We start from the raw sequence: 12,566 nt of genomic DNA on the forward strand, positions 1-12,566 counted from the left end.
CTACATCATGATACAAATTTTCTTCATGTTAGAATTTCCCCACACATTATTTCATTGCCAGTTTTGTTAGATGTCCTACCATATGAAACTTTTCGCATTAGTCCACTGTCATCTCTTGTTAACACTAATTCTACTTCGTGGGCTAACCAGCTGTCCCACTGCATAATGCTGTTAACCCTATATAATGTCTATGAAGGAACCGAATTTAAAGTACCCTAACACTTCTGAAACTGATTCTTCTGAGTAGGAAAACTGCATCTGGCTGAGGCACGTTTGTGATATATTTGAACATGAAACTGAAATAATTTTTTCTTTTGGTTACTGTCTTTCAGACATTCAGAGTAACATATACCTCTTTTCTTGAGACAGTGGATCTCCCTTAGGACAATAAATGAACGCATGTTTTGTAGTACAACTTTCAATTTATGTCCCATCATCTTTTTGTGCATTTGATTTAATAGAAAAAGACAGAAATTTACAGAATAATTTGAATGATACAGTTTAGCTTGCAAAGAAAGTAGTAACAGACCCTTCTGAGATTTGCAGAACTAGTACTTTCTTTCTAACCTTGTTAAATTAGGTGGAGGTTTCTTAAAACTAGGTGGGAGCTAAAGATTTTGAATGAGTTAGCAATTCAGCTTCATAATTTTTTCTGGGAGATAATGTGAATTATATTATATATGACTTAAGGTAGCACCGTTAGCTTATTTTTAATATAGGAATATTCTTTCTTATAAGCCTTGCCAACAGACCTGGATTTAAGTCACTTGGGTGCTAAAGATAAGTCCAAGAATAATCATCATGAAAATATTATTTGGCTGGATATATTTTTCTTAAAGTCATCCTGTAACACTAGTGCAAAGATAATTGATTCATGACTGTATAATGCCTGAATAAGCAGTAACAAGCTATTCAGAAAACAGAGGTCTATATTTATCAGCTATTTAAAGGCCTAATCTGTTAAATGATTAATTCATGAAGAGGAGTAAAGACACAAAATAACGTTAAACTTCTTCATATCACAATAATATTTTGAAATGTCATAGAGAAGGATGATAACAGTGAACACTCTACATAAATATGATTTGAACTAATGGATGTTATGTTCAATTTGAGAAGGAGCAGTTATGTTTGCATTTACAGTTAGAGAGCAAATAAACCTTGTTAATCTTTTGAGTGGTTCCATTATCAACAAATTTTAAATGGAAACTAATGCCTTTTTTCTGCTAACTTTTTTAACTATATAAAATTTTAGCAAGAGAGTAGCATGAAATGAATGTATTAAATTTGTGCATTTTAATCAAACTATTTTCAAGATTTTCCATTGAAACATAAAAGACATATGGATATGATGATCTGTGCCTTCATAAAGAGAAGAAATAACATAAAATCAGCAGCTCAGAACTGAGGCTGTCAACGCCCTGTCAAATGTATATCACATGCAAATAGAAACACTAATATAAAGACAGAAAAGGGCCCATATGTTTTGGGGAGTTTTTTTTGTTCCCTACATTTATTACCTATTTCTCACTCATGTTTTCCGAATGACATTGCTAGAAGCATTATGATAACAAACATGGAGATTCTTAAGAAACAAATTAGCAAAAAGGCCCAAAAATCACCTTCCCTCAAAGTCTTTGCCCAAACCCCCTCAAAAACTGAATCATGTGCACACATTTCAAATCTGGCCCACAGATGAGACAGCAAACAAATGCAGTAAAACTGAATCCTCCATATTTGGCAGGAGAGCAAAGAGTGCTGGGCCAAGCACAGGAAAAGGGAATCCGGATTGCCAGTTCTATTTTCTTCACTGACACACTGTTACCTTTCTGTTGCTGCCCTGAGTGCTCTAGTAAAAGAAGAAAGAAAGATTGCTTCATTACAGTATCAAAATAATTCTTGAATCTATTTTTTCCACACAGATGCAACCTCACTTGGTATGTCAGCTCTCACTCTACACAAGGTCAAGCACATAATCTACTACAAAAGATAAAAAAGATCTGCAGAAACATCTAATGTTCTTTTTCCATCTCAGTCCTTTTCATACTTTCTGTTCCTCTGTCTTTTATTTTATGTTTACTTAATGGAATCTGCCTGCTGAATTTTTAGGGTGGAGGTTTGGTTTCTTTTTTAAACATTACCAGTAAACTACCTATTAATTAGTACCCTGCATAGGTACATTTTTATTTATATTGAAATTTACTGAAAAGAAACAGTCATATTAGCTTTGTTCAAGCTTCAATTTTAATAAAAGTACCTTTTCCCCCATAAAATAAAGAAGTATATAAAAATATCTTTGAATCAGAAGAATATTTTCTACATTCAACTGATTTGAACACAAATAAAGTGTTCACCACTAACAATGGACTATTCAGACAAAAAGAAGAATAGCAACTGTGCTCCTTTCTGTGTAAATCCAAAGGATTTGCTTACAGCTATCACAGACTACAGAGTTTACAAGAAAAACTGGCAGATGGAGATAAAAGCAGGGAAAAAAAAGCAGGTAGAAATATTCTCATACTTTGGAAACAACATATTTTTTTTTTTTTAGTTTGCCTCCCACGTATGTAGTTTAAATTAAAAAATTCTGGATTCTGGAAACATAGTGCACAAACTCAGTTATCAGTAAAATTGTATAGAAAGAAGCAACTGTTACAGAGTTTATGAGATTAACATTAAATGTATTGGCATATAATGACCATACAGATCTTAAATTCTTCATGTATCTTCTACATATGTCTTCATGTAACTTTCACAAATATTAAAACAAGATGTGACACTATCAAGAGCAGGTTATTTCCCTACTCAAAAAATGTAGTGGGAGTTATATATTTCTTTTAGTTTGAAATAAAAACCAACAAGAACTGCACCACTAATGTAAGTAGCCAGAGCAGTTACTTTAGAAAGAGAACAAGAGAATTGTATGCCAAGTGAAGCAAATGACAAACAAATTATATGCTTTGAAACCTCTTTTCTATACCAGTTCAAAACTGATAAAAAGGAACTCCTCCTTCTCTGCCTATGGAGTAACAGTAAGGGTGGTGATTTATTTGCGTTAAAATGCTGTTTCCCTCTAATGCTGCATTCCCAGTACTGGTGTTTCATTGTTTCAATCACAGTGCTTGTCAGATATAAATGTGATCCATGGTCAGTTAATTCATGTGGAAAGCAGCAGACCTCATGACTTCATTAAAGAACATATCAAAAGTTTATTACAATACTCAGGCTATTCAGACTTTGAATGGAATTTTAGCTGCATAGGTTTAGTAATGTAAAATCTTAGCTGCAAGAAAAAGTAACACAAAGTACATGATTAATTTGTCAGAATTTTCATATGTCAGTTCTGATGAGAAGAGATGCATTATTCACTTCTTAACCAAAGTTGGTTACTAAAAACCGGAGCTTTAACTATAAAATATTATGGGGTTGTCTTATTTGTGTTTGGGGGAAGGAAGACCTGTCTGGAAGTTGTTGTTTTAAGTATCTTGATTTTAAAACAGTGAATTCCTTACTCTCCCTAGTTCAAAGTTAAAGGGGAATTGTATATTACCCTTTTCTGTTTTCTGTAAGACTGTTTTTTGTAAGATTGAATGACAATTTTTCCTTTTTTTTAACTTAAGTTCCTTCTATTTACAAAGTAGTGATACATATTAGATAGGTTTGTTGACTATTATTGATTCATTTAAAACTAAAGTATAACCCTAATTTCCTATTCCTGTAGTTAAGAGTTTATTCTCTACAGTCAGCAAAATAGGCAAATCAGGCAGTTCCTTCCTTTTTATATATTTTCATTTCCAAATCTACAAATATAAAAGGAAGTTCCTGCAAACTTATCTTCAAAAATATTTCACTGGGATTAACACAAATCACTCTAAGGGAATGCATGGGTAAGCAAGACTACTTTCCTGATCTTGAAGATATTAATGATAAATGTTAGGCATATTCCCAAGTCAGTCGCACACAAAATCTTCCACTGATTCTTTTCCAGCTTCTGGAGATGAGAAGTAATCAATAATAATAGGGATCAATAGAAACTTCAGAACTGGGTCTGTGAGAAAAGTTTTGGAATGTGTGACTGCTAATGTATTTCCTGGAGAATTTTCCTCTATCAAATGAACACATGAAAAAAGAATGTGACAGAATTAAGACAGTTTCATCTAAGAAAGGAGGTAGAAAGAGACACAGTGGGTTCCATAGATATAATTTCTTCCCACAATATCAAAAGTCAAGTGCCTTTGTCTTGCTGTGATGTCAGATAGGCTGAAAAAGAGTTTTTCATAAGAAGAAGTACTTCTTGTAGCTGGTTTTTATGGTGGGTTTGTTTTACTTTTAATAGCTTGGGAGGAACTCCAGGTTCTTATTATGATTCAAGGCTGCTGACTCAAAAAACAAACACTTTAATTACACAATACTAGTTCCACTTAAAAAATGCACCTGCAAAACACAGCTAATACTTTTACCACTGACATTTATAGCTGAATAGTGGCCTTCCTCTATCTATAAGTAATATGTATTACTCTTAATTTCACATTAATTGAGTAGCAGCATTAAAGGAGAATTTTCTTTTAAAAGCCTCTGAATTAACTTTAACATCTGCAGTGCACATGGTACTAATGGCACTTGAAAAATCATAACTCATAGATCTTTCAAAATTGTATGTGCATTAAATGATTAAGAAAGAAAAAGAAGAAAAAAGTTGAATTGCTTTACATTTATATTAACATCCTTACAGTTCTATAACTTTTAAACCAATATAATAGAGTTGAATGGTTTCAACCTAAAAAGTCTTGAGAAAAATGCAGCCCTATACTTTTATTGGATGGGCATAAAACATGTGGACAGAAATATGATAGTGACTTGAATGGATAATGATTCAAGTTCAAATGTAAGAAAGATCTGACTTCAAATCTGATGCTAATTTTGGTTAATTTAAAGATCTTACCAGTACTTCACTAATTTTTCTGCTTTATTAGGAAATTTCAAAATTTTTGAAATTACATACTTGAATACACCATCTGAATATTTTAACGGTAAATTGAACAACTTTTTTGGTTGGTTGGTTACTTGGTTGGTTGTTTTGGGTTTTTTTCCCATGCTATATAAATAAATATTAATAAATAATTTTATAGTAATAATATAACTATATATTAATAAATATTAAGTAACTTTTGAATTAATTCTTTCTATATTGATTAATGTAACAATTAAAAGGTATCTACTTGCTTCTGAAGTAAGCAGTGAGTTCAAGATAAAATAAACATACCTGTGCATTCTGGGTACCTAGTAGCCTTAGGTTTATTTTTCTTTGCTTCTGTTTTAAGAAGAACATAATACGTCTTTTTTTTTAACCATTTGATATATATTTGAACAATCAGACAATTATTTAATTGCTTTATGGATATCTTATTGCATTGGTGTGCTATTGCAGATGGTATGTGCTAAAAAGGCACTCACCCTGATCAACATCATCTTTAAATGTGTAGTTGGTTAAGCAATATATGCATCTGGAAATATACTTTTTGGAGTGCAGTAATAAAATCTATGAACAAATCTACTGAAAAAGCTACTGAGTTGATAAGGTGAAATCACTCTATAAAACTCTGGTAGGCTCTAGTACCATGTTTTTCCCTCTATTGTTTCCTTTTTTAGTGCGAAAATTCTATTCACATGTAATTGCTGTGCTTAAAAGTACTGGGTGTTATATTTATTATGTTTAGATCACAGCTGAAGTTATGAAGATACTGAGCAAGTAAACAAATCAAAACATGTTATTGATTAATATTAAACACTAAAAATAGAATACAAATACACACTAAGGCAACATTAGGTTTATGATTTACATCTCTTTAATTATTTGTGGTCAGAAAATGATTTTTTAAGAAACAGATTATTGAGCCACCTCAGGTTGTCTAATTTTTACCTTTTTAAAAATAGAACCTGTTGAGAAACATATTTTCTAAGAGATGCTTAATATCAACTTACCTGATACTGTACTATCACAGATAAATTTCAGTGATATGAGGAACTACAAGATAAGTTACATGATTACATACCTTAAGAACATCTCCTTGGGCTAAGTGAAATGTTCTGGCAGAAATATTGATTCCTTTCCCTGCTTGTACCTGAATGCTATAAATACATTCATGGTTGTTTTCATAGTTAAGAGGATAATTGGGTGACAATAAGATTCCTTCATTATTTGTTGTGGATGCTCCACATTCAGCTGCAATTAAAAGAAAATGTTAAGGCATATTTTAATAAAACACATAAATATTTTTAGTAATGTTGATAATGGTAATGTTAATGTGACCTGATTCAAAATTAATAACATTTATTAATATCTAAAATCCAGTTCTAAGTATATGATCATGATAGTGATTGGAGGCTGCAAGAATATTTCTATTTCAACACTTTAATAAATGAATGTTAAAAAACATGAAGACTTAAAACCATAACAGTGCACATTTCATAATTATAATGTTTTAAAGGATCTTTCTTGAATTTTATTATGGAGGAAATATATTTAAGTTCTCCAACACAGAAATTCATAAAGATTTGCAAATTAAATGAAAATAAAAGAATTCTAGAAATTTATATGCACATTTATTTATATATGCATGCACGTGCATAAATATACATACATGCAGATACATATATTTTCACATAGATTAACGAAAAAAGATTTTTTTTCTCTAATAGTAATTTATTAAAATAACTAACATAGTCAGTGGTACAGCTGAAAAATAACTATGTTATTTCTACCAGATGAATATAGAAAAAAAATTATTACAAGAATAAAGAAGTAGAAAAACATAACTTTGGAGGAAAAAAACCCAAACAAATCAAATAGATTTAAGATTTAAAAATAAAAATAAAAAAGTATTCCCAAGTAATACTGATATTATTCCAAAAAGTAAACCTTATAATTCAAGATTTTGGCAATTAAGTAGCAGGCATTTTGCATCAGATATTTTAATAAACACTGAGAAACTATTACAATTCGTTCCTTCACTTTTTATACTGATATGTGGCAGCAGACGACCCATGATTTGGAACCGTTTAAGAGAGTAGACAGCACTATGGCTCTGTAAACACTGATCTTGGTGCTTTTCTTCAAGTGTTTATTACGCCATACTCTTTTATAGAGTTTTCCAAAGGCACTATATGCCTTTGCTAACCTGTTGTCTATCTCCCCATCAATCTTACCATCTGAGGAGATGAGGCTACCTAGGTAGGTAAACTGCTGGACTGATTTAAGCTCTGACTGGCCAATGGTGATATGGAAATGATGGAAGGCTTCCTGAGGTGCAGGTTGGTAGAGGACTTCCATCTTCTTTAAGCTGACTTCCAGCCCAAAGAGCTCAGCAGCATCTGCAAAGCAGGATGTTAAACACTGCAGAGCTGCTTCTGTGTGGGCAACAAGGGCAGCGTCATCAGCATAAAGCGTAAAAGAGTATGGCGTAATAAACACTTGAAGAAAAGCACCAAGATCAGTGTTTACAGAGCCATAGTGTTGTCTACTCTCTTATACAGTTCTGAATCATGGGTCGTCTACCGCCACCACCCGTGTCTCCTAGAACGCTTCCATCAACGCTGCCTCCGTACAATCCTAAACATCCACTGGTCAGATTATGTGACCAATACATCTGTTCTAGAACAAGCAGCAGTCACTAGCATTGAGGCCATGTTGCTGAGAACACAGCTGGGCTGGGCAGGGCACATCTCAAGGATGAAGGACCACCGCCTCCCTAAGATCTTGCTTTACAGTGAACTTGCCTCCGGATGCTGCAAGAGAGGAGCCCCGATGAAAAGATACAAGGACTCCCTGAAACAACATCTCAGCCTTGGCCATATTGATCATCATAACTGGTCTGCTCTGGCCTCCAATTGGGAGGCCTGGAGACACACCATCTACAATGCTGCTGTTTCCTTTGAGAACGCATGCAGGATCACTCTCGAGGAGAAAAGACAACGCAGAAAGAATCGTATCCTGCTGAATACAACACCTAAGGAGTCTTTCTGCTGTGCCTTTTGCAATCGGATATGTCTATCTCGTATTGGCCTCATAAGCCACCAGCGTGCCTGTAACAAACGTGGATAGAGCCTTCCTAAATCTTCGTTTGCAAAACCTAGCCATGATGATGAAATGTGGCAATATAGTGCAAGCACAGGAGTATTTCCTCTCTTTTAACAGACTGAAATTAATTTTAAATTTAACTGTAACACTAAATTTTTGGGGTTTATGTTTTTTTTCAGGATCATTTCAATATTCTTGCTATTTATTTTACCCAGTCTTATGAGAATGTACTTCAGCTATTTTAACCCAGGAATTTCATTAGTTTATAATTACACAAAATAAGACACTTTGTTTTGCAAAACTATGTGGTACTTTTAATGATTTGAAAAAATGCTTAAAAAAATGATGGTGTGTATTCTAAAACCTTTTATTTTTTATTAATATTATTATAATTCCCATCCCAGACTTCTTTTAGCAACATTCAGGATACTGAAATATATATCTTTTTACATGAATTTTGTACCACAAATGACAAAAAAAAAAATCCCAACCAACTTGATTAACTATGCTTTCTGTATTGCTAAAGCAAATGTTGTGCAGAAAGCCAAACCAGGTACAGATCAAAGCAGAACAAATGTTTGATGACTATTTTCAATTCAGCGATACAGAACAAGTACACAAATAATTCATTACTTTCTCTTAGAATAGTTGGATACACATACTCTAGGCAGAAGTGGAAAACCTCCTAGTCCACATGATCACATCTATCCTTTTATTTCATTCTCAGATAAATGGGTATTTGCTTACTCTGAAGATGCACAGGTCACTTTGAATTATAACATGAAGGAGTAAGATGATTGTAATTTCAAGTTTGTGAGATATCTTTTCCAATTACAAAGAGATATAAGAGCCAAAAGGCATAAGGTAATTATTGTATTAAGTTGATCCAACAACCCTAGGTTATATCAGAACTATAATTCAAAGCAGTTTTTAAAAATCTGATCCCAGTGGAGAGCTAACTGTTAGGAGATTTTTAACTAATATTTCAGAATCATGCTAGATTTTCTGTTACAAACAAGGAATATTTTCATGTCAGAATATTTATCAATCTGATTTGAATTTTCTAAATTTAGAGAGATAGTATTGTGTTTTGAGTTGTGGATACCCTGTACCTGGAAGTGTTCAAAGTCAGGCTGGGTGAGGCTTTGAGCAACCTGATCTAATGAAAAGTATTCCTACCCATGACAAAGGGATGCACTACATGATATTCAAAGGTCCCTTCCAACTCAAACTATTCTGTGACTCTTTGTATGATTGCAACCCCTGTGTTAGCAGACAAGAAAGCTAGTTTAGCAGCAGCAGTCTTGAAAACCACAGTGTAATAGAATTTCTCCCATAGCATTCGGTTCTATCACCACAGTTCCATGGAAGCACACAGTGTAGCCTACAACAGTGGCTCCTTCGTACGCTTCTCAGAGGAATTCTGACAAAATCAACAGTTAGTTCCCAGCTTTTCTTCTTGCCTCCTGCCAGAGCAAATTATGACTTAAAAAACCACAACAAAACAACTAACTACAAAGAATCAAACAGACACACACATACAAAAAAACCCGAGGAGTATATTTCTGAATAAGTGCTGAATCAAACTGGTAAGATACTCAATTAGTATTATAAGACCTCCCAAACTATACCATTGATAGTTCTATCTGCCAATCTCCACTTCTATCTATAAACATGAACAGGCTGTCTAAAATTACATGGAACTTCATGTAACCTACAGTTTCCTTCTATTCTTTGATGTTAATACTAGAGCACAAATAGAAAGAGACCATAACTTTTCTACGTGCAATTATGTGCTGAGTAAAAAAGTGTTAGGAAAAAATAATGTTAACCAATTTCTTAAGTTTAAAATAAATTCAAATATTAAACATACGTGATTTAAAGTGTTTGGAAAAATAATTTTAGCAGGCATTACAGATAAAAAGAGAGGCAAACCAGTAAAAAATAAAGGGAAAATGTGTAAAGAGGGAAACACAGAAGGGAGAAAAGAAGTAACAAAACCTTATTTCAGAGTAAGGGAAAATGTACAGAGGAGCAGAGAGTCTGTAACCATCCTTTAAAACATAATTAGAGCTATTACCAGAAATTACAAATATATTATTACTGCCTTAATATTTCATTTTAGTAGCATTCCCTGTTCAACAGAAATGAAATTTATGTTGTTTTAACTACAATATTTTGGGTTTTTTAAAAAATCCACTTGCTTCAGCTGAAACTTAGAACCTATGCTACACGCTCGTCTTATAGAAAAAAAAGTAATATGGAAAAATATTTCACATCCAGCTATGTTTTCCCAAAGACTTTTAATCAGCCTTACATAAAGTACAAGGATGTAATAGTAAGATTGAATTAAACCACTGTTTCTGAACTTTGGCAGAAATATAGAATCATTTTAGTATTAGAAGGGAAAATAAAAACTCAAAGAAAAATAATGAAAGGTAAAAACTTATGTGGTGAGATATTTATAATAAATACACTTCTAGCTATGAATGTGCCTTTACTGGATATTTCCATAATAACGCAGATGAGTAATAAACTGTTGTTTATTAGTGTATTTAAATTCTGTAATCATGTAAAATGTCACTGTTAGTGTAACCAAGGAAAAAAATGCATCTGATTGGGTAACTTAACCATTTGGACACAATGCTTCAATGAATTGAATGGCTTTTAAAAAAAATAAATATTAGGAGAATATTGCAATTCTTTACATAAATAATTATCAATAAAAAAAGATGATGTGCTCCTACAGATTGAAATTCAGCCAGAGCGAAATTTTCTTCAATACAATTCCTTGGAATCAAAAGATAAGAGCTTCATCTAGCAGCTCTGTGTTTTGAAAAGATGTTATCTCTTGGTTAGGAGACTTTGTATTGCAACAGCTTGACTGGACAAGTAAGTGGAAGCATTCTAAAAAGGATTTTATCTTTAAGAAACTTTGTATTAGACTGTAAATCAACAGTTACTTCAGACACTGTATCTAAATTCAGTGCTCAACAAACTGTATCTTATAAAGCTGTTAGCCTTTAGAATTTCTACCTTTTCAACTGACGCCTGGCACAAACTGGAAAATAGACTCTTGTCAAAACAAGGCAGCAAAACAGAGGATAACATGGAAATCCTGAAAGGCTTAGGTTGTTACTGAAGATTTCTTTCTGTGAATAGCATGAGTTATAAGGCCATCACAAGTTTTCCAGATGGTTTTTGTATTAACAGCGTTAGGTACAAGGAACCATATGCTGATGAAGAAAATGAAAAGAACATTGTCTTCTTCAATAAGTGGGAATGGTGGGATTACTTTTATTTCATATTGTTCAAAAATACAAGACTTCCTTTCATAGAGACAAAAATTAATAACAGCGATTTCTTATTACGTATCTGCAGCATATGTATTACATTAGAGTTCATCTGAACATCAAAAGATTCATGTGGCTGTTTGTGTATTAAACTTACTTTCAATATGCTTTGCAAATACTTCTTTAGCTGCTTTATGACTACATTATTTATGTTTTAATGAAAGACAGTATTTCCAGATCTGTGAAGATCCAGTACTTAAAACCTACACATATTTTTACAGCAAGATGATGGTTCTACATCAATGGTCAAATGGCCAGTGGTCAAATATAAAATAAACCTTTCTTATAAAGAATTACATACTCCAGTTGACAAGAAATGCGGAGGAGTCCCAAATAGTTTAAACAATATGCTCCTGCACTGCATTTGACCAAAGGATGATAAAGAAAGAGCGTGACAAACAAGCTTCTGTGTTAGTATTAACAAGGTAAACTGTATTAACAAATCCATATTCTATATTAGGACAATTTAAAGTACCAATGATTTTTCTTTAAAATAGCCTAACATTCTTATAGAAAACCACACAAAAAAATTATCCCAAAGCACAAAAAAAATGGAGGAAAAAAAACTCCACAAAATAACTCAAGACCTGCTGGAACATAGTGAAAATTTCAGTTAAAACTTGATGTAAAATATTAAAATACATGAGAAATATTAAGAAAGTGCTTATCACAATATAATGCTATTACACTAACATTTGGTGAGCCCTCAATGACTGTATTTTGCTTTTTTCAGGATAGCCTATCCCTGAAGAAAATAACAGACATACAACATATTAGGATATGATAGGAGAAATATTTAAAGGAATAATTTTACTTCTTACAAACAGAAGAAAGATTAGGATTAGTTTGTTCTGAGATGAATCAATTACATTTGTAAGTGGATATCACAGCCCTTAAACTCAGCCTTCATGCTGCTAAGGCACTCCTCATATTAAAAGAAATCTCAAAACTAGCAAAAGGACATTTTTCCAAACAAAATATATTAAAAATAACCTTTGCCTAAAATTTTTTGTATGCACAGAAATGGATAGAGCTATGCAGCAAGACTCTAATGGTATATGGAATAAGATGTGCAGAGGGTAGCTAATAGCTGTCCTGCTAATTAAGGAGCTTACTACAGACGTATCTGATGTAGA

At 32.8% G+C, this 12,566-nt stretch overlaps 1 protein-coding gene across 4 annotated transcripts in view; it reads right to left on the reverse strand.

The window, feature by feature from the left end:
* CSMD3 (CUB and Sushi multiple domains 3) overlaps positions 1 to 12,566 on the reverse strand; it is a 618,429-nt gene that overhangs the window by 203,392 nt on the left and 402,471 nt on the right. For all 4 annotated transcript variants that reach the window (XM_017806514.1, XM_017806517.1, XM_017806516.1 and 1 more), the window contains one exon: positions 6,054 to 6,223. In XM_017806514.1, coding sequence (XP_017662003.1) covers positions 6,054 to 6,223 — 170 coding nt within the window. The remainder of the gene's footprint in view (positions 1 to 6,053; positions 6,224 to 12,566) is intronic.

This window comes from Lepidothrix coronata, unplaced genomic scaffold, assembly GCF_001604755.1.
Source record: "Lepidothrix coronata isolate B3197 unplaced genomic scaffold, Lepidothrix_coronata-1.0 Scaffold15, whole genome shotgun sequence".
Taxonomy (NCBI): Eukaryota; Metazoa; Chordata; class Aves; order Passeriformes; family Pipridae; genus Lepidothrix; species Lepidothrix coronata.